The sequence below is a fragment of the Microcebus murinus genome, chromosome 12 (genome assembly GCF_040939455.1).
Source record: "Microcebus murinus isolate Inina chromosome 12, M.murinus_Inina_mat1.0, whole genome shotgun sequence".
NCBI lineage: Eukaryota > Metazoa > Chordata > Mammalia > Primates > Cheirogaleidae > Microcebus > Microcebus murinus.
The window spans coordinates 26,473,563-26,497,597 of record NC_134115.1 but is presented as its reverse complement, the minus strand read 5'-3'; the positions used below and the strand labels follow the sequence as shown (position 1 = coordinate 26,497,597).

Here is a 24,035-nt window from a genome sequence, read left to right as displayed (position 1 = left end):
AACTCTGAATATCAATCATGATGGCAATTTCTGTATAAAAGAGCCTTAAATAGAACATTGTTTAGAGATCAAACTCCCCACCCTCAAAAAAATAGCCATGTTGTAATAAAAATTGTGGCATATTAAAAAATATATACTTTCTAATATTCATAACACACTCTAACAAATCTTCATACTAGAGTTCTTTGTTCAAACTTTTACAGTTGCTATATGTTTATCAATGTTTAGTTGTTAGAATGCTTCAGAAATATTTGTTGAATACAGGACCAACTTATTTTAATTTCCTTAAAAGTAATTTAGTAAAATATACTTTGGAAAATAAAATAGCTTAAATAGGTTTTCTCTACTGCCAAAAAAAGGTAGTCACAGCATGTTTCTGCCTGTAGGCAGATATGGCTCCACTTAAGTGTCTGTATTAAGTTTGTCAGGGAAAATCTGGGTAGTTTGCTTGGCTGCTGAAATAAATCAGAATTTGTACATAAACCCCATCTGCATAATTGTAACTGACAATAGCTTTACTTGCTTAATGAGAGAATAGTTCTCTGTTTGGGATGATCAGAACTCATTTTATATTCAGTCTTTGGATAAAAATGCGATTGTTCAGTTTTGCAGATGTCGTTTATTAAAGATTACAGCAGCAACAAGGAAAATAGGAGGGAATCAAATATTATTTCTTGACAAGAAAACGCTTACATTGTAAGTATATTGAACAAGAGGAGCATTTTGAGTATTTCTAGTATATATTTTTACTTCTCTCAGTTCGTTATTAGTGTTTTAAGAACTTGTGATGAATATAGAGTGAGAGGATGATAGATGAGACTTCAGGGAAGAATATTAATTATTTTAGCTCACAGTCTAGATATACTTCATTTTATCTTAGTAAAGATATCCTTTAATTACATTTTTATATGTTAAACATTGGTTCCTGAAATATTTATATATTTCATAAATATGTCTATCAAATATTTTAGGGTAATATTTTGCTTGAAGGAGAGTTGGACTGAAATTTTTGTGAAGAATTCTTATAAATGTTGATAGCTAATCTCTAATTAGCTATGTTGAACAACGTAGTTTCTCAAAAAGAGGTACACTTGTAGTAACTTTAATTTTATATTTTTCCTTAAATGACAGTAAAACCCATTTTACTACTAGAACTCATTTTAAAAGTATTTGAGCTTTGTATGACAGCTTATTTTATGAAATAATAAAGTACATAAAAATAGTAAGACTCAATAACTTGTCCAAATAAGGTTTCTGAGAGTAGTAGACATTCAAATCATTAATTCACATCACATTTAAAAAGTTTATAGGTTTGAAAGTTTTAAGTGAGTAGAACTTAGTATTCATATCCTGTATCTTACAGTAGTAGTGTTCTGTCTGTAGTAAATGTAATAACAAATTGATTATACCAGAACTTTTTTAAATTCCTTTTTCAAAAGAGAAAATGACAATGTCATCTATTCTTTTAAAAATCTTAACTGCCAGGATAAAAATGCAAAGCAAGTTTTTATAGACAATATTAGGAATCATTTGTTTCAATATCCTAATAATTATGTACACTCATTCTATTATAAATTGGGTCCTTTTAAAAAAATATATGAGTCAGTTGAGTTGAGGAATTTAAACAGATTTGGGACTTCTTGTCTACTTTATTATAAATAATAGCAACAATAAATTATTATAAAATAGAAGTACTACAGTCATTTTGTAATGATTTCTGTATTGGTAGATTGGCAGATAAAACAAGAACATGAACTATGTTTCTTTCCTCTTACACATATACACTTATTCTAGAGAAGCTAAATAGAGTAGTATGTACTTGATCCAAGAAAGGGACAAATATTCTATGCTATGAGATTTTTGCATGTGGTAAAATTCAGCTGTCTAATAATAGGAAATAAGTTTAGTAAATGATATTATTACATGGAAGATTATAATACAGCCAATAAAAACATGCTTTAAATGTGTATTAATGTGAAAAAATTAATAGTAAAAAGTTATAAAACAACATGTGTGGACAAAAACAAATTTATATAAATATGTATGCCTGAAATGCTGGGAAGTGTAGAATCTTTGAGTGACAGGACTTGTCTTTTTTCTTTACTGCATTCTTATGAAATTTCTATAATGTGAATATATGTTTACATATACATATTTATAATATATAATCTATGCATATATTGTTTAATATTAATTAACATAATTTAGTAGTATACATGTAAATACTTAATGTTGTTTTAAATTTATGAAATTGAACTGTAGAGTTATTTTTCATCTATAAAAATAATAAATTCTTGTCATAAGAAAATCACACAATATAGTTAACATGCAGTAAAGAAATACGTGTTAAAGGGAAAGAATAGTTATGAAACCAAGCAGCAGGGAGATAAACAATGTTGTACAAAAGAGATTTTCTGTGTGAAGTTTGAACATTGTTCTCTCTCTTGTCCCATTCATATTTATGACCATATAAAGTTGACTCTTATGAATCTTCTGTAAGTATATATGATCAGATCAAAGGCTAGCTATAACTGTAAGAAATTGAGAATTATAGTTAGCATAAATGATTTTCTGGGTGTGTGAAGAAAAAACACTACTTTTAAACATTTAAAAATATGGATTTGGCCGGGCGCGGTGGCTCACGCCTGTAATCCTAGCTCTTGGGAGGCCGAGGCGGGCGGATTGCTCAAGGTCAGGAGTTCAAAACCAGCCTGAGCAAGAGCGAGACCCCGTCTCTACTATAAATAGAAAGAAATTAATTGGCCAACTGATATATATATAAAAAATTAGCCGGGCATGGTGGCTCATGCCTGTAGTCCCAGCTACTCGGGAGGCTGAGGCAGAAGGATCGCTCGAGCCTAGGAGTTTGAGGTTGCTGTGAGCTAGGCTGACGCCACGGCACTCACTCTAGCCTGGACAAAAAAGTGAGACTCTGTCTCAAAAAAAAAAAAAAGAAAAAAAAAAAAAATATGGATTTGACCTTACTCTACAAGATTTTTTAAAAATACTCTAGTGTTCTTCTAAAATATATAAGTGGGTTTTTTGGGGGGTTTTGTTTTGTTTTTTCAGACGGAGTCTCACTCTGTTGTCCAGGCTAGAGTGCCATGGTGTCAGCGTAGCTCACGGCAACCTCAAACTCTTAGGCTCAAGCAATTGTCTTGCCTCAGCCTCCCAAGTAGCTGGGACTACATGTGCTTACCATCACGCCCGGCTAATTTTTTTTTCCATGTTAGTAGAGACGGGTCTCCGCTCTTGCTCAGGCTGATCTCGAACTCTTGACCGCAAGCTGTCCTCCCACCTTGGCCTCCCAGAGTGCTAGGATTACAGGCATGAGCCACTGAGCCCACCTGTGAAATATATAAGATCTTTACCTATTTTAACCCTTTCCACTCAGATGTCACGTGTGGATAATGTCAAGTGGATAATGAGAAAAAAGCAAGTGAGTGCAAATGGTTAAGTCCTTTTAACCCTTGCATATGAATTCTCTAGCAACTAAGAACCAAAACAGACAAAACTAAAACCAGACAAAGATATTATCAGAAAAACCCCAAAGTATTATGGGCCAATATCACTTATGAACATACACACAAAAATCCTCAACAAAATAGTAGCATATGGAACTCATCAATAAATAAAAAGGATGATACATTACAAATAAGTGGGGTTTATCCCAGGAATGGAATGCTCATGGATTAAAAGATTCAATATTGTTAAGATGTCAATTCTCCCCAAAATTGACTTACAGTTTCAGTGAAATACTAATAAAAATCATAGCAACTTTTTTTTTGTTGAAATCAATAGATAATAAAATTTATATGGAAAAACAAAGAAATTAGAATAGTCAAACAATTTTGGTAGAAAAAAATGTTGCAGGACTCACAGTACTGATTTCAAGACTTACCACAAAGCTACAGTAATTAAGACAGGATAGTACTGGTGAAAGAGAAGATGCAGATTAATGTAACAGAATATTGAGTACAGAAATAGACCCACACATATTTAATTTTTGAGAAAGGTACAAAGGCATTTCAATGGTGCTAGATCAATTGTACATCCATATATAATTTAAAAGGAATTTTCACCCATATTCTGCACCATATACAAAAGTTAACTCAAAATGGATTATAGACTAAATATAAAACCTAAAATTACTAAACATCCAGGAGAAATCGTAGATGAAAGCCAGGCACTGTGTCTCACCCTGTAATCCTAGCATTCTGCGACAGAGGTGAAGGGTCACTTGAGCTCAGGTGTTCAAGACTAACCTGAGCAAGAGTGAGACCCTGTCTCCACTAAAATAGAAAAAAAAAAAATTAGCCGTTCATGATGCCAAGCACATGAAGTCCCAGCTACCTGGGAGGCTGAGGCAGGAGGATCGCTTGAGCCCAGGTGTTTGAGGTTGCTGTGAACTAGGCTGACGCCACAGCAACCTACTCAGGGCAACAGAGTGAAACTCCGTCTCAAAAAAAAAAAAAAAAAAGAAAACATAGATGAAGATCTTTGTGATTCTTCAAAGATTTGTTAGATTTCAGACAAAAACTATGGTTTATAAAAGAAAATAATTCACAAATTGTTCCCTCTTTGAAATTAAAAAGATCTGCTCTTAAAAAAATACTGTTAAGATAATGGAAATAAAAGCATAGATTGGGAGACTATATCTGCATGTATCTGATAAAGGGCTAGTATCAGTAATATATATAGAACTCTCATATCTTAATAGTAAAGAAATGAACTATCCAATTAAAAAATGGACAAAAGACTTGAATAGACTTCACCAAAGAAAATACATGATGGCAAGTAGGCACATGAAAAGATGTTTAACATTATTAATTATTAGAGAAATGCAAATTAAAATCATAATGAGATAAAACTACATACGTATTTGAATGGTGAAAACAATAAAAACTTTAATTGCTGGAAAGGATGTAGGAAAACTGGATCTTCGCACATGGCTGATGGAATGCAAAATGATATAGCAACTTTGAAAAACTGTTGGTTTTTTATAAAATTAAACATTAAATTATATAGGCCAACAATACCATTCCTAGGAATTAACCCAAGATAAATGAAAATATCTCCACACAAAAACTTGTATGCAAATATTTATTAGCGACCTCAAGCTAGAAACAACTCGAAATGTTCTTTAATTGGTGAATGAATAAACATCATTCATTCATTTTGATCTAGGAACCATTCTAGCATCAAGAGAGAAAACAGCTGAACAATACTGATTTGATCCTGATACATACAGTGAAATACTATTCACCAGTAAAAGGAAAGAGCTCAAATGGCCATATACTTTATCATTCCATTTATATGGCATTCTGGAAAAGGCAAAAATATAGGAGCAGATTAAAAATCAGTGTTATCTGGCAAGTAGTAGAGGGGATTGACAATGGAGGAGCATGAGGGAACTTTTTGGAGTGATGGAAATGTTCTATATTTTGATTGTCAGATTCCTGGAACGGTATACCTAAAAAGGGCAAATTTTATTGTCTATATAGTATATCTCAAAACTGACTTAAGCTGGCAATCTTTTTTTTTTTTTAATTAATATGGAAAGAGTAGAATTAGAGTTAGCATTCTTCATCTCTTAGTAAAAGGATTGATTCAGGCAAGGATCATGAATGGATACTAAAACCAGGAGGTGGTATGTTATTGTGGATATTGTGGAATAGTCTATTAACATAGCCTCCATAGATTATTGTAATCTTTATAATTTTGAGAGATCTGTATCACCTCCCTAATTAATCCCACCCTGATTAAGTTATCAGTCAAATTCAGCTTTGCTGACTAGATGAGAACTGGAACATTATGTTTCCTGACTTGGAGTAATTGAAGTACACAGCAGCAGGAGCAGCACCACCTGTAAACTATTCTGATCAAAAAAGTACTTAACCTGGATGTAATTAAGCCTGTAAACCATTTAAAGAAATTTAGGAAATAAAGTAATGAGTTAAATTACAGCAAGAGAAAACAACCAGACAAACCCAGAATGTGAGATAGTCTCTAAAATAACTTGCCTGGTGTCTTCAAAAACATCCATGTAATAGAGGATAAAAGACGAGGAAGGGACCATTCTAGATCAAAAGAGAGAGAATAGCTAAACAATACTGATTTGATCCTGATTTAGGGAGGGGAAAAAACAGCTCTGAAAAGCCATTTTGGGAGAAGTTGAGAAAATTTCAATATTAGATTGAGTACATTGGATGACATTGGGATATTTTTCATTTTTCTTAGGTGTGGTAACAGTATTGAGGTTAGAAAGTCTTTATTTTTTTACTTAACAGTATTGTTGAGAAAGTCTTTATTTCTAGGGTATGATGAGTATTAAGAGGTGAATGTAACATTTTTGTCAGGTTTTTTGTTTTTTTTTTTGAGACAGAGTCTCACTCTTTGCCTGGGCTAGAGTGCCATGGCGTCAGCCTAGCTCACAGCAACCTCAAACTCCTGAGCCTCAGCCTCTCGAGTAGCTGGGACTACAGGCATGTGCTACCATGCCTGGCTAATTTTTGCTATCTATTTTAAGTTGTCCAGCTAATTTCTTTCTATTTTTAGTAGAGATGGGGTCTCACTCTTGCTCAGGCTGGTCTCAAACTCCTGATCTTCCCACCTCGGCTTCCCAGAGTGCTAGGATTACAGACCTGAGCCACTGCACCTGGCCACCAGTAACTTTTTTTTAACTGTACTCATATACATGAAAAGCTAAAAGGTAAAATGTTAACGATTGTCTCTTGGGAGTGTGTATGTTGTTGTGTATTAAAATTATTGTTTTAACTTTTTTCTGCAAGTTTGATATTTCTCATAATAGAAGGATATGTTTTGAGCTTAGTTGAGAGAAATAGTATTTATTGAAGATGACCTTATGATGTGCATTGCATTCCTATAGATCCTATGACTATCAGGGGTAGTACTCCTAAGAATAACTTTTTCACTGCCCTCTGTTTGAGCATTTGAACACTGGCCTACATTGAGAACCAGGAGAAGACAATTCTGTGAAATGCTTTGTTATAGAAGGATGTTTTTGAGAACACTGCTTACTGTATCACATGTTGTGGGAAAGATGAAACTTTGGGTTTCTTTTATTATTTTTTTTAATTTTGGGTTTCAATAACAGAATAATTGTGCTGCTTCTGAGAAACTGGATTTTTGGTATGTTACAGACATTGAGTTATGTTTTACTGGCTGCTGGAAAGCTGAGATCTCATTTGTTGTAGCCCATGTCTAACGGGCACACTTCCCAGCTGCACTCTATCTGCTTTGTAATTTTCCCTGCTGTCCTTATTTTTCTCTCATTCTGATTCCCTCATCTATTTTTTTGGTTGTGTCTTATGAGATACTTCTTGTCCAACAATGTTCTAGCCATATTAAAAGGATTTAAAATAATGTAGTTTATGATATGAAAGTCATAGCCTGAAAGATTTTCACACCATTATTATTAGTCATAGAAGTTCTTGTCTCCAAATCCAGGGATTTTTTTATCCTCTACCTAAATTTAAAATCAGGAAATATTTCTAGAAAATTAGAAAATATATACTTTTAAATATAATTAAATAACATAAAATTTTCTATTTTCTAGAGTAACATTTTTGTAGCTAGAGTAAAATGCCTTTTTTGAGGGGAAGGAGTAATGCAGAGGAAAGAACAAGGCCGGTTTATGGAAATGGATTTTCAGCTTCCTTTTTTTGTTGTTGTTGAGACAGTCTTGCTCTGTCACCCTGGGTGGAGTACAGTGGCATCATCATAGCTCACTGCAGCCTCAAGCTCCTAGGCTCAAGCAATACTCCTGCCTCAGACTACCAAGTAGCTGGGACTACAGACATATGCCACCACACCTGGCTAATTTTTCTATTTTTAGTAGAGACAGGGTCTTGCTCTTGCTCAGGCTGGTCTCAAACTCCTGAGCTCAAGCAATCCACCCACCTCAGCCTCCCAGAGTGCGTGAGCCTCTGCACTACTGTACCCAGCAGTTGGAATTGACATTTTTCTATGAGAATTTCATTTTTTTTAATTCTATTTTTTATAATTAAGGAAAGTAAAATATGTCATTGTTTTGCCATTGGAATTTCTGAAAGAATTATGATGCACAAAAAAAATCCTAAGGGAAAATTACATTAGTTGTGAATGGTATTCAAATTCCTTTCCCCTAATAGTACTGTCTTCCTTCTGTTAAAAGACACTTTGTATTTTATAAAATATTTTTCAGCCTCAGCATGTTGATACAGATGTCGTATTTACAATTTTCTCTTGCTATCTTCTTTGAAGTCCTTCCTCACCCAGTGTCTGTCTGGGGTTGCTGTATTACATTACCAAAGATGTATTATTTGACAACAAAATGCTTAAAACTGGGCTAACAACAATTACTCTCAAATATATGTTGTATGAATGAATGATGGCTAAGACATTTTTAAGCTGTTATGTATATGTTCGGTAGGGGTATATTTTGATGTATCTTAAGTTTATTCTAACTTGAAAATGTATTCAAGTTCTCTTTAGGTGATTCCAAAATTCAGTGAACTCTTCCATAGAAAATTTTTTTTTCTTTAAAAATCTGGAAAGTAACTTATAGCACTAAATGATCTTTAAAGGATTTTCTACTTACAAAACTAACTTTTGATTTTATATTTGGGCATATTTAAATCTTAACCTTAATAACCTATGATTTTCTACCATAAGGGATGTGCTAAAATTAATTGCCAAACGGAGTTAGTTGTAAACATAGTTGTAAGTAAGGTAAGATTGTCATCTCCTTTGCCCCAGGCAGAAGGATTCCTAGAACTAGGATTTAGCTTTCTTTGCTCACATCTCAGGAATTCACTTTTATTTGCCAAAATATAGTAAAACAAGGTATACGCTTTTCTTTCTTTCTGCACCAATTTTTATGTGAAAAGTACTATTCATTCTCATTCTTACCCTCATTCATTTCTTAACACATAAAAATCAAGTTTAATTTTATAGTAGTGCCTATTAGTCATGTGAACTCTGTACAGCATCTCCATTTATACCGCTTCAGCCATCACTCACAGGACAAGTTCTCACAAAGACCTGTTTTGTTCTACTGTCGATCCACCCTAAAGAAACCAGTTTCTAAACTATGCACAGCTTTGTAAATCAAGATGAACAGGTCAGAAATTGGATACAGAAACAAACAAGAAACCAAAGAATGCTGCCTAGATAACAAGCAGAATGTATTATATATATATAATAAAATTGCCAGTAATGAAATAAATGTTCAACTGTCCAAGAATTCCAATTAGAAAGTTTATATCACATTCATATTGTTCATACAGTTCAAAGTCATTGGTTTTTTTCTATTATTGTTAGAGTTAAGAAAATATAAGTAGCCGGGTGTAGTGGCTCACGTGAGCCTGTAATCCTAACACTCTGGGAGGCTGAGGCGGGCTGATCGCTCAGGGTCAGGAGTTCGAAACCAGCAAGAGCGAGACCTGTCTCTACTAAAAATAGAAAGAAATTAAATTAATTGGTGAACTGAAATATATAGAAAAAATTAGGCGGGCATGGTGGCATATGCCTGTAGTCCCAGCTACTAGGGAGGCTGAGGCAGTAGGATCACTTGGGCCCAGGAGTTTGAGGTTGCTGTGAGCTAGGCTGATGCCACGGCACTCACTCTAGCCTGGGCAACAAAGTGAGACTCTGTCTCAAAAAAAAAAAAAAAAAAGAAAGAAAAAGAAAATATAAGTAATGCTTTTAATAAGATATTCTATGCAACAGAGAACAGTTAAAACAAAAAATGAGAATTTTGGTTCTGTGTTTCTTAGCCAGACCTGTGTATGATGACCAGGTACCAAGGATGAGAGGAAGAGGAGTTTGGTGTGTAAGTACAGATTCCCTTCTTTCTGGCAACAGGTGGTAGACCAGAGTAAGGAAGAAATATAATGACATGCAGGCTGGGCGTGGTGACTCACACCTGTAATCCTAGCACTCTGGGAGGCCAAGGCTGGTGGATTGCTCAAGGTCAGGAGTTCGAAACCAGCCTGAGCAAGAGTGAGACCCTGTCTCTACTATAAATAGAAAGAAATTAATTGGCCAACTAATTTATATAGAAAAAATTAGCCGGGCACGGTGGCGCGTGCCTGTAGTCCCAGCTACTTGGGGGGGCTGAGGCAGCAGGATTGCTTGAGCCCAGGAGTTTGAGGTTGCTGTGAGCTAGGCTGATGCCACGGCACTCACTCTAGCCTGGGCAACAAAGTGAGACTCTGTCTCAAAAAAAAAAAAAAAGAAAAAAGAAATATAATGACATGAGGAACTTATTTTCCCAGGGACTTTATGTCAGAAAGGAAGGAATACACCCAGACATAATTCATAAGTAACAGAATATATTTTCCACTACAGAGTTAAACTCAAGCATAATATATTTGCAGCTTAATTTATGGATTTTGAGAATACCCCTGAAATATTAATATTTTCTCTTTGATTAAATGTTTTTTCAAATATTTTATCTTGTTTAGAATTTTCAGGAATATTAAGCACTGTTCGAAAGTTTTATTTTCTTTCAAAATGATTTTGTCTAAAACATTGTGCTTTTAACTTACTATCAAATAGCCTTACAAAGAGTCTGCATCTTTGTGATGTTTCTTTCCCCACTTGAGAAATTATTAATAAAAAAGGAAACAAAAGAAGCAAAGAAAATTTAAAATGTTCTCTATTCATTATTCCAACAATAGGCAAAGACCAAGCTTCCATAGCCCAATTAGAGAACTCTTGAGTATTCTGTGAAGATAGAGTACTGAATCAAATGAGTAAATAAAACTGTTACATAGAATACATGAGACATTGAAATTTTTCCTATCCTCCTTTCCCAACATTTTGTGAAGAAAATTACAACAAAAAAGTTTTTCCTTTCATAAAGCCCTTTTCCCACCCCTCATATTCACATGCACATAAATATTTTTATTTTGAAGAAATCAGATTAGTAGGGGGAACTTTTCTAAAACATTTTCTTTATATAGAGAGTACTAAAGGATTAAACTGAATAATGAAATGCCGTCTTGCTTCCAGCTTCTCCCTGGCACTCCCTCCTCAAATTTCAGTCTCTGCTCTCCCCTACAGAGTGACAATTTAGGACTATCTGATTTCCCAGTTTAATTTCAACTCGCTGTTAGGATTTGAATTGTTGAAATGATAGTCTTAACATAGGAGCTAGGTTTTCTTTTTTTTTTTTTTTTTTTTTTTTGAGACAGAGTCTCACTTTGTTGCCTGTCCCGGCCCGAGGGACCTTCTATTACTCGTGGGGGTCAAGGGGGACCGTGCCTGAAAGAGATGGGCGAGAGAAAGGAGAGAAAGGAACGAGACCAAGCAAATGGTTGTCAAGGTCTACTTTACTTGAATTCTTTGTAGGTTTTATAAGCATACAGAAACAAGGAAGTAGAAACAGAAAAATAGAGTGGGGTGACGATGAGGCTTGGGTCTGGGGCAATCAGCCCCAATCAGCGTCTTATCGGTATGGAAGCTGTTTGTGACTGATTACTCAACCCCAACCTGGCAGGTGGTCGGGAACAATTGCAGTTAGCACACACTGGAGCATTCCGTGGTCAGCACGTCATGGAATGCATTCTTCTCGGAGCTATAGCTGGAATTTTCCAGGGCAAAGCCCATGCGTAGGACGAGTCATAGGGGAGTTGAGGGTCTTTGAGGGTCCTTGCCTCGAACAGTTGCTCAGGCTAGAGTGAGTGCTGTGGCGTCAGCCTAGCTCACAGCAACCTCAATCTCCTGGGCTCAAGTGATCCTCCTGCCTCAGCCTCCCAAGTAGCTGGGACTACAGGCATGCACCACCATGCCCGGCTAATTTTTTATATATATGTTAGTTGGCCAATTAATTTCTATTTATAGTAGAATAGTAGAGACGGGTCTCGCTCTTGCTCAGGCTGGTTTTGAACTCCTGACCTTGAGCAATCCACCCGCCTCGGCCTCCCAGAATGCTAGGATTACAGACGTGAGCCACCGCGTCCGGCCTAGGTTTTCTTTTTTATTATTACATTTTCAGTGAGGTATAATTTACATACAGTAAAATGTACATATCTTAAATGTACAGTTTGAATTTTAACAAACGTATAAATTAAGATCAATGGGGAGAACTTTCTCAAAATGTATCTGCCAGGAGGTTAAAAAGTTTTCTAGGGCTGGGTGCGGTGGCTCACGCCTATAATCCTAGTACTCTGGGAGGCCGAGGCAGGAGGATTACTTGAGGTCAGGAGTTGGAAGCCAGCCTGAGCAAGAGCGAGACCCTGTCTCTACTAAAAATAGAAAGAAATTAATTGGCTAAATAAAACTATATTGAAAAAAATTAGCCAGGCATGTGGTGCATGCCTGTAGTCCCAGCTACTCGGGAGGCTGAGGCAGAAGGATTGCTTAAGCCCAGGAGTTTGAGACTAACGCTGCGGCACTCTAGCCAGGGCAACAGAGTGAGACTCTCTCTCAAAAAAAAAAAAAAAAGTTTTCTAGGTGATTCTGAGCTGCACTCACTTAAGAAGCATTGCCTTTGTAAAAACCAAATTGAGTACTGTACATAAAAATACATAATATATCATGAAATGTTATGCAGATTAAAGTTAGATTATTATTATTTTTAATGTTGAATTTCTCCTGTGCTTTTTTATGGGGTTTTCGATGCTGCCTCACCACTGAAATTCTCAATGTGTTTTTTCTATTTGTTTTTAAGAAAATTAACGCAAAACTTCATGATGGTGTATGTCAGCGCTGTAAAGAAGTTCTTGAATGGCGTGTAAAATACAGCAAATACAAACCATTATCAAAACCTAAAAAATGGTGAGTTCAGTTTTTAAATTACCTTACTGGTAATGTATATATCATAGTTTATTATTTCATTTTCAAAATTGTAGCCAAATAAATATTAAAGTAAATAAAGAAAAATTTCCATTCTCCCATGTAGAATTTCATCTTGCATGCTGAATCTTGGTTTGTGAAGGCAGACAGATTAAAAAAGTAGATTCAGGGACCCATTTGTTACAACAGAGGGGTCCATTCGTCATTCTGTGGCAAAAATATCTTGCTTTTACTCTATGAACCTACATCTTGCTCTTGCTCTGTAAACCTTTCTTGTCCTTCCTTAATAAACTTCATTTCACACTTTAAAAAAAAAAAGATAAATTCAAGGCTGGCATGGTAGCCCACACCTGTAATCATAGCACCCTGAGAGGCCAATATGTGAAGATCTCTTGAGGTCAGGAGTTAAAGATCAGCATGAACAAGAGCTGAGACACTGTCTCTATAAAAAAAAGAAAAATTAGGTACGTGTAGTGTCAGGTGCCTGTAGTCCCAGCTACCCAGGAAGCTGAGGCAGGAGGATCGCTTGAGCCCAAGAGTTGGAGGTTGCAATGAACCATGCTGATCCCACTGTACTCTAGCCAGGGCAACAGTGTGGGACTCAAAAAAAAAACTAGATTCAACATTCCCTGCTTCATTCTTCCATAAATAAATAATGCAGCATTTTTTATAAAACCCATTTATTTATAAAAGGTAGGTTGGGACCAAGAGGAAACAGTTTTGTAAAATACTATCTCCCACTGATAAGATAACTTTATTTACCATAGATTGTCTTTACCAGTTCCTAAAAGGGGTCTGACTTGTTAATTCAACTAATGAAGATTACTAAAATAGCTTACGTTGAGTATCATAAATGAATCATTAGGTTGATAACTTACAATTTCATTCGTTTGGAGATGTAGGTTGAAATAAAAAGATACTGGACTTTGTTTCTGATTCTTTAGTTTCTAACCCTTCTACAATTCTGAAGTTCTCTTAAATCATCAGCCTTATGTGCATCTCCTGTACAGCTTCCTAACATCTTATACCCAGTAAAATAAGGATAATATTGGAGGGTAATTGCTACATGAAAGAGAAAGTGATAATCTTAAGTAAAAATTAGCATTGTTCCTTTTACATTATGAAATTTAATTTGGTGATCTATATAGTAGCTATTGAGAACAAATTTGCTCATTGTTGCTTTATTTTCCTTTTAGCTATTTAGTAGTTGCATCTTCCTTGAACATAGTCCCTCTTTCTATGGGAAGAAATTTTACTTAAAGCAGCAGTCCCCAACCTTTTTGGCACCAGGGACTAGTTTCATGGAAGACAATTTTTCTACGGGAGACAATTTTTCTACAGACAGTAGGAGTAGTGGGGACTGGGAGCTCAGGCAGGGATACAGAGCAACGGGGAGCAGCTGTAAATACAGATGAAGCTTTGCTTGCTCTCTGTGAAGCTCTGGGACCCAATTCCTAATAGGCCTTGGAGCATAAGCAGTCATTGGCCTGGGGGTTGAAGACCACAGACTTAAAGTTTAGAAAGTCAGTCCAAATAGGTATAACTTTTGGTGTTTATTTCTATTGAAAAATTGTCAGCCTTTTGGCAAATCTAAAACTCAAGGTATAATTTGTTTACATCAATATTTAATAGCTTTCAGTGTTTTAATTTGGGCAGTTGTTTTGCCTAAGGTGCTTCTTTTTATTTTATTTCTTTTCTTGAGACTGGGTCTTGCTCTGTCACCCAGGCTGGAGTGCAGTGGCACAATTATAGCTCACTGTAGCCTTGAACTCTTCAGAGCAAGCAATCCTTCTGCCTCAGCCTCCGGAGTAGCTAGGACAACAGATGCCTGCCACAATGCCTGGCTAATTTTTCTTTTTTTTTTTTTTCTTATAGAGACAGTCTCTCACTATGTTGCCAAGGTATATCTCGAAGTCTTAGCTTTAAGCAATCCTCCCATCTTGGCTTCCCAAAGTGCTGGGATTATAGGCATGAGCCACGATGACCATCCAGATGCTTCTTTTTAATACTGAAAGGTGAAAGATTCAAGGAAGGATAAACTAACTTAAGCTCTTTAGGTTTTGTCTGTTTGCTTTTCTTTATTACCCTTTCAGAGCAGAATTTTTAGTATTTGTTACAGGTATAGTTGACCCTCCTTTTAAATAGCTTTACAAAGATCTCTCTCTGATCTTTCAGTCTTTACTTCTTATTCTCCATCATTGCCTCAAAAAAAAAAAAATAACCACTTTTAAACAAGTCTAATGAGTTTTATACTCACTGGTCCAAATTAATAGAAGGGAAATTTGGCAAGTGTTTGCACTATAAAATGTTAAATTTCCATGAATGAATTAACTGTGTCTGTACTATAGTACTTGGATACTGGTTGAACAATAAATCATGTTTTAATTAATAGGCCTAATATAAGGTTTGAAGCTCTTTGAATATTTTAAATAAGTCATTATTTCTACAAAGGTATTTTAAGATTTCAACATCAATTTCTATTTTCTCTTCCTAGTATTATTTCCTAAAAGAATTTGAAATATAATACAGTAATAAACATTTATATGGCCACAGTACTTTAATAAATTAGTGCTGTGTAACAAAAGAAATCATTTAAAAATGTTCCTGCCTTATCCATTATCTGTATTTTAATATCCTATCTTTAATATGTACTACATTCTATATGTTTGTCTTCATTACAAATGTGCCAGTATGTAAAAGATCATATCAGTTATGGTAAATTTTCCAAATGCTATATTTTGCTGTAGAATTTCTGAACTGATTTGTTCTAGACAGCTTTTGGGCTTTACCTCTTTTTGTATATTACTTATAATCTTAATATTTTTATGACTCTAGAAGAGTTTGCATGATTTAAGTCCTAGAACGACAAATATTTTATTCAGAAGGACAAATATTTTATTCAGAAGGACAGACTCAACAAACAATGCTAGTTTAAAAACTAAGTAAAAGGAAACAGTTTTAGTAGCAAATCTTATAATTAGTTTTTTAGGTTTATAACACATGAACCTTTAAGAATGGGTTGGATGTGAACACATACACCTGAAGACCAGCAACTGTGTCCTACCTTAGAGTCATTGAAGTCCCTGAAGTCAGGGTAGTTTATGGTGATGTTGCCACTACCTGGGCAGTACAGTGATCCAGATGCCTTCAAGGGGCTTCAAAGGTGACAAGGAGATGAGGGCTAAAGGGGACCTCAAGAACTGCTGTTCTATATCACACTGAGGCAGATGAGGTTAGCCACACACTAGTTCACAATGAATACAAAACAAAGGAAATGCTATATTGTACAAAATACCAAGCTACAGATAGCAAAGACATTAAAAAGCTTAAAGGGGCCAGGCGCCCTGCATCTCACGCCTGTAATCCTAGCACCCTGGGAGGCTGAGGCTGGCAGATCATTTGAGCTCAGCAGTTCAAGACCAGCCTGAGCAAGGGTGAGACCCTATATCTAGCAAAAATAGAAAAAATTAGCCGGGCATGGTGGCACATGTAGTCCCAGTTACTTGGGAGGCCAAGGCAGAAGAATTGCTTGAGCCCAGGAGTTTTAGGTTGCTGTGAGCTAGGCTGATGGCATGGCACTCTAGCTCAGGGAACATAGTTGAGCCTCTGTCACAAAAAACAAAAAAGCTTAAAGGAAGATTTCTAGGAATAAAAAAACCCAAACTTTATGCTCACTGGTTCAAATTAGCAGTAGGAAAATTTGGCAACTGTTAGCACTATAAAACTTTAGATTTCCATGAAGGAATTAACTGTGTTCTATACCACAGTATAGAACAAGCTAATGCGAAAAAAAATTGTAGCTCATGAGAGACTATGAAATTACTAGTCAAAACAAGGTCTTGTATGGGAGGGGGAAAAATACGCTTTCCTCAGCTAAGGCTCTGTAACAAAAAACAGATTAACAAGCAAAAACCATAACAGATATATTTAATATAAGTTGTAATGTGACACTTCATAAGATCAAAAGCCTTCATAAGAAAATGAAAATCCAAAGAAACAGGTAAACTGAGTGTTTTTATGCTAGGTTTGATGAAGAGTGGAAAATTGTGGGAAAATGTGATAGGACAAAGGAGTATGAGCCAAGAGTAGTAAGCTGGGGGACACTTAGCAAGACCTGTTCATTCAGATTTTTCTCACTGTCCCTCGATCTTTAGAATTCACAATTGCGAAGATGTGCCATTAACCCAAATGCCCATCAATTCATGAGTGGATTAACAAAATGTGGTGTATATATACCATGGAATGCTACTCAGCCATGAAGGAAGGATGACTTAATGCCTTTTGCAACAATGTAGATGGAACTGGAGACTCTTATCCTAAGTGAAGTCTCTAAAGAATGGAAAAACAAATACCACATGTACTTGCTATTAAATTGGAACTAACTGATGAACACACATGTACACAGAAGGAAGTATAACGCAATGGGAATCAACCAGGGGGAAGGAGGGGGTGGGCAGAAACCTACTTAACAAGGATTTTACCTACTTTAACAAGGCCTACTTCAGGAGAAAGTCAGAGGGTTCTTCCTGCACCTGCCGTTTCTCAGATTTCTTCAGCTTAATATATTCATTATTCCAAGGTGCTGTATTTTGGGGTAGCATAACCCAATCAGTCTGAACATATTACTTAGGAGGTTACAAGCCTGACCTAGAACATCATGAATTTCAGATTGTCCTGAACATAGGTATATATCAGGTATATTGGAGAACCTAGATTTCAAACTCTAATCCAGTATTAACAGTGTTATAGAAAGTATAACTCTCTTATATTCACCTTGCTTTTTGTGTGTATTAAGACTTGACCTTGACTGGGCATGGGTAGCTCACGCCTATAATCATAACACTCTGGGAGGAGGTCAAGGTGGGAGGATCGTTCATTCGAGTTCAGGAGTTTGAGGCCAGCCTGAGCAAGAGTGAGACCCCATCTCTACTCAAAATAGAAAGAAATTAGCTGGACAACTAAAAATATGTAGAAACAATTAACCGGGCATAGTGGCACATGCCTGTAGTCCCACCTACTCGGGAGGCTGAGGCAGGAGGATTGCTTGAGCCCAGGAGCTTGCTGAGGTTGCTGTGAGCTAGCCTGATGCCTTGGCACTCTAGCCTAGACAACAGAGTAAGACTCTGTCTCAAAAAAAAAAAAAAAAAGACTTGACCAACATTGTAAGGGATTTGAATCTATTGGTGATACTTACAGTACCATAACTTGTTTTGAAATTTTACATGTTTTATTCAAGCTAATCACCTATAAGTTATAATTTGCCCTTTGTTAAAATTTGTATGAGAAGTTTACTTTGATCCCAGATGTGTCTTTTGTGTAAAGATTCATTTTTTTCAGGCACTCTGAATATTGCCATTGGTTAAAATGTGAAATATTGTTTCACTTGTTTAGCTGTCTCCAGGCTGTCTCTTGCCACAAATTATGTAACTAAATGATGTACATAAAGAAAAGTTCAGCAGAACATAAAATGAAGGGAAAGGTGGGACTCTTTAAAAGTAACATTTCTTTTGGAACTGAACATTGAGAAAAGTAAGGCCCTTTTCTCTCATCTGTTTGTCTTATAAACCACCATAAACTTCACACAATTAGCAAATTTCCATTGTCCATGGGATCTGATGCCAAAAGTTATCAAAGAAGAATTTGATATCTAAACTTTTAAAACTTACCTGATTCAAACTTGGGAAGCAATAAAATGTACTGTGTTTGTACTTAACACAGACAATATTTCATGATTCTCTTTTTCCTTTGTCAGTGAGGTGACATGCTACAGGATTTTTATAAGCATGTTCTTTGTGGCAGTTTCTCCTAGTTACTGAATACAATCCTGGACCATCCACAGAGACTTTTTAGAAAAGAGTAGATGTCCTAACTTAAGTTGGAAGAGAGTTAGGATGAAATCTGTGTATTTGCTAGAAGAGGATAAGATGATGGCAGTGAGAGGGGAGTGGATAAAAAGCATGAGACCTGGCCGGGCGCTGTGGCTCACGCCTGTAATCCTAGCTCTTGGGAGGCCGAGGCGGGCGGATTGCTCAAGGTCAGGAGTTCAAAACCAGCCTGAGCAAGAGCGAGACCCCGTCTCTACTATAAATAGAAAGAAATTAATTGGCCAACTGATATATATATAAAAAAATAGCCGGGCATGGTGGCGCATGCCTGTAGTCCCAGCTACTCGGGAGGCTGAGGCAGAAGGATCACTCAAGCCCAGGAGTTTGAGGTTGCTGTGAGCTAGGCTGACGCCATGGCACTCACTCTAGCCTGGACAACAAAGCGAGACTCTGTCTCAAAAAAAAAAAAAAAAAAAGCATGAGACCTATCGATGATGGTAAGCAATGTGATACTGGAGGTCCTTTGATGTGATAAGGTAATTTTAAATATCTCTGAATACTCAAAGCTTTAGGTCTTTATAGAAATAAAGTGAAAGGCTTATAAAGATAAAAGCACCAAGGCAGCTGCCACCTTGTTTTAAATGCTGCCAATTAATGAGAAGTCAATGCAATCTGTACCAGTGTTCTCCACCCATTTTGGCTCCCGTCTTGTCTTTTCTTTTCTTTTCTTTTTCTTCTTTCTTTCTTTCTCTATTTATTTATTTATTGTTTGGTGAGACAGTGTCTCACTCTGTCCCCCAGACTAGATAGAGTGCAGTGATATGCTCACAGCTCACTGCATCCTCCAACTTCCAAGCCCAAGTGTCCCTCTTGCTTCAGCCTCCCAAAGTGCTGGGATTACAGGCATGAGCCACCATACCCACCATAAGATCATGTCTTTTGATCTTAAGGCCAGTATCTCCTAGACACCAAATGGCGTAATCATTAGAACTAATTAAGAGGTTTCAGACTTTAAGATTATTGATATATGTAATAATTATGGTTCAGGACAAGTCTAAGCCTTTTTGTATAAAACTTTCCTTTTCAGGTGCTTTGCTTTTGACGTTTGAAAAAGAAACTCAAAGGTAAAACCATTCCTGGTCAGTCTCAAATGATTCATGAACACTGTAGATACCTTGGGTATGGAAATGACATATTGGAAAAGCAAGAGGTCTTATAAAATGATCCTCATCTGTAATGCCTAGGAAAGAAATAAATTTTAAATTATATAAAATGATTTCTGTAACTCCTTAAGAAGGAATCTTGGTGTTTTTATAAACTTAAACCACATTTATAGACATTTGTATTTTTTCCAGGTACTAGAAATATAAATGGTTAAAAGATTTTGTCCTCTTCTTCAAGCAGTGAAAAGCCTGAATGAATTGGGTTCTTTTCTTTATTCTGGACTCAGAGGGATTAAACTTCTTACCCAAGACAAAAGCAAAGCAGATGGAGTTAAGATTCAAATGCAAATTAACGGATTCCAGGACCTTGTTTTCCTACTCTCTCACTGTGATTTCTCAGGATTGTTGTTATTCAGTCAAAAAGTCTTTGTCCCTCTTCTCCTAAGCCTAATGCTTCCTTAATTCTTACAAATGTCACCTGTCTTGTATGTGGAAGCTGTCTACTGCTGAGTACTGGATTTATTGCTCAGTACCAACCTGATTTTTAATACATGTATGTGTGAAAAGACAAATAGGTTTTGCTTTTAAGTCCTGAAATGCCTAAACTTGTACCTAGAATCTTCTCTTTTTTTTTTTGAGACAGAGTCTCACTTTGTTGCCCAGGCTAGAGTGAGTACCATGGCGTCAGCCTGGCTCACAGCAACCTCAGTCTCCGGGGCTCAGCGATCCTACTGCCTCAGCCTCCCGAGTAGCTGGGACTACAGGCATGCGCATGCCCGGCTAATTTTTTGTATATATATTTTTAGTTGGTCAATTAATTTATTTCTATTTTTGGTAGAGACAGGGTCTCGCTCAGGCTGGTTTCGAACTCCTGACCTTGAGCAATCCGCCCGCCTCAGCCTCCCAAAGTGCTAGGATTACAGGCGTGAGCCACCACGCCCGGCCTAGAATCTTCTCTTGCCTTTTGTTTCAGGTAATCAAGCAACCTTTTTCTCCTATTAATTTAGAAGTGTGGTAGGTAGTCCAACATATGTCAGACTCTCTAGCCTGCTTCTTTTCTCTTTCTACCCATTAAAATAAAATGACCAGTAATATAATAATGTTAGCTCATGTTTAACATCATCATAATAGTAGAAGAACAAAGGAAAAGCTGGTGTAAGAAACAGCAATAGGCTACAAACAGATTGGGATTTCAGTTTAGAACTGCACCTGTGAGTTCTCTATCTCTGTGGTTATCAACTGAGGGAGTGGTGTTAGGGGTAGATTTTGTCCCCTAGAGACATTTGGCAATGTCTGGAGACATTTTTTATTGTCATGCCTAAGGTTATCAGGAAGGGGTGCTACTTCCTGTATCTTAGTTCAGTGGTTTTCAAACTCTTCAGCTATAGAATTCTTTAATAAAACAAAAGCTTATCAGAAGTCCCATGAATACAAAAGGCTAAATCAGAACTACCCTAAATGGGGAGAAAGGAGCCTAGACCTTAAATGCTGTAAGATTGATAGTAGATTTCATTATAAAAATATTTCAAGTGAAGAGGGATGGAACTGATATATCCTGCCTTGGAACCAGCATTGCTCTAGATATGTCTTACCTAACAGTTTCATTTCCTGTGGGTGTTCCATGCCTAAAAAACTGTTTCTTTTTCATTAAACAAAGTCCTTCCCATGTTCCTCATATCCAGCTATTTAGCACCTCCTGATTGGTAATATTTAATTTATTGCCTCAATTTTTATTCCCACTGACTGTCCTGGTACAGCCTTTATCTCTTAATACTTCTTTGCATTGAATAAATAAATTCTCCTCTCCCTTTTAAAATCATCTTTGCATCCTCATCTCACCTCTATTCAAATACCTATGTTGGTCCAGAGTTGAATAAACCAGTGGGTCTTTCTTTTTTGTTTAAAGGGACTTATTTTACATAAATTGTTTCTAGGGGTCCTGTGGTGAAGGGTGGAAGTCCAGCTGCAGGAGTCTAAGTAGAGCTTTGTTTCCAGTTCTGCTTTTATGTGTCCTATGTCTACTATAGTGGGGGTTGAGCAGGGGGAAGGGTTGGTTGAGGGCTTGATTCTCTAAACTGGGGGGGGGGGGAATAACCATTTGGGACAAGTTAAGATAGAGGCAGATGAGATGTTGCTAAATAGATTATGCAACCATGTGCCTGTCTGCAATAACCATGTGCTTGCTCTCTCTTTACCACAAAGCTTTTTTCTAACCAAATTAGCAAAAATCAAGACCTTAAAGATAATCTTTTATAACCAACCCCTTTCTCGTGTAACCCCTATTTTTAAAAGGAAAAAGTTCTATATCCCTGCAATTGTGCTTAATAAAGAGTTCCACTGTCCTCATTTTTCAAAGAAAACATATGTACAGAGAGCACCAGACACATCTACCAGCTTATAGTTAAATTCATGATAGTACCTTGTCCGCATTCCTTGGCACTAGATTATTATATTTGTCTATTAGTTGGTGTTCATTATGTTAGAGCGGGAAACCGCAGTACCACAGAACAAAGAGACAGAGTCACTGAGGCTGAAATCATCAAAAGGAGTTTTATTGACTAGCTCAAGCTAGGATCCCAGTCTCAGAGCACCAATCGCAGGCCTCTATTCTGACAAGGACCCCGCCTTAGGCTACAGGCCTTTCTTAAGTACCCTCCCCCAGCATTTTATTGCAGCTCTTTACTGGTTGGCTCTGGTTGGTCCCAAGCCACCACCTGAGTGGTTCTGGCGTTAGGGCTTTTCCTCTGCATTTTACTGCAGAGTCATCTTGGTTTGCTTCGCCGCCCCCTACCCCCGGAGGCTTTTCAACCTCTTCTCAGGAAATGACCCGTTACGGCCTTCTAAGGCCCAGCACTGCTGAAGCCTGTCATGGCTTCACTTAAGCTATATATTGTAAGCAAGCAAGCTGGGGGGACGAAAGCTAAAATAAGCTGTTAGCTTTGAGCTTTTCTTATAATTTCCATTTCTTACAATTACTTGTATTTGTTCATTGAGCAAACACTGACATAAGTCTCCTTGAACTAGCTGTAATCACAATTTAGATAGGTAATATTAAAAGAAAAACTATATACAAATTAAATTTAACAGAGCAAAGAATGATTCAAGAATCAGGCAGCCTCCAGAACCAGAATAGGTTCAGGGCAACTCTGGGGCTGCCACATGATCAGATAACATGTATGGACAGGAAAAGGAAAGTGACTGTACAGAAAAATGGAAGTGAAGTTCAGAAACAGCTGGATTGCACTTGCCTTATTGGAACCTTCTTTGAATAGTTGGCTGACTGTCATTGGCTGAGACTTGGTTACTTGTTACAAGAGTAGGTTACAATTTATTTATACATCAAGTTAGGTTATGGTTAACTATATACAGAGAAACCTTTAGGCCCAACTTAAAATATGTACGGAGGCAGCTGTAATGTAGACAGCTTTAGAACCAAACTTAACAGTAGATTTTGTCTGTAACCATCCAAGCTGTACTTCCTTTCAGTGCTTAGAAACTGAGTATACCACTCACTAGGAGATACCTGAGGAATAATGTATGCCATATGCAGTGGTTGGTCTAAATTGAGTCCTTGATTTCCTCATAATCTGAATTAATAGCATTAGAATGAAGATCCATGATTTAAATGACTAATTCTACACTCTGCATATTTTAAACACTTTGACTTGACTCCATTTTGATGTATTGTACAAATCAATGAAAAGGGAAAATAAATTAATATTTTTTAAATGAATTACTGTATAAAACATATTTGCAAAATTTGCCTTCTTTAAAGGATATATATATTTCAGGACATCTGAAAATCAAATGTTTTATTGTGAAACCTTCTAATAAAAAACTGCCTAAATGCTAATAAGCATTGGTGCTTATCATAATTGATAATTGGAGTGGAAATGGAAAAGCCTTATATCTCATAATAGGGGTGGAGCATCCCAAATCTGAAATCCAAAGTGCTCCAAAACCTGAAACTTTTTGAGTGTCAACGTGATGCTCAAAGGAAATGCTCATTGGAGCATTTCAGATTTTGGATTTTTGGATTTGGGATGCTCAACTGTAAGTGTAATGCAAATATTCCAAAATCTGAAAAAATCCAAAATACTTCTGGTCCCAAGCTTTTAGGATAAAGAGTACTCAACCAGTAGTAAGATCATAGCCAGAGAAGATGCTTGACATGGTGATATTTTTTATAGGGAAATGGCTCAAGAGTGATGAACAAAGTTGAGTGCCTCAAGGATAGACCATA

General features: G+C 36.5%; 1 protein-coding gene across 4 annotated transcripts in view; it reads left to right on the top strand.

Moving 5' to 3' along the window:
- C12H9orf85 (chromosome 12 C9orf85 homolog) overlaps nt 1-24,035 on the top strand; it is an 80,984-nt gene that overhangs the window by 31,829 nt on the left and 25,120 nt on the right. For 2 of the 4 annotated variants that reach the window (XM_076008635.1, XM_012770902.3), the window contains exon 2: nt 12,680-12,786. In XM_076008635.1, coding sequence (XP_075864750.1) covers nt 12,680-12,786 — 107 coding nt within the window. Of the gene's footprint in view, nt 1-9,779; nt 9,836-12,679; nt 12,787-19,716; nt 21,818-24,035 lie in introns of those variants that run through there. The other 2 variants (XM_076008633.1, XM_076008634.1) reach the window with 2 other exon arrangements.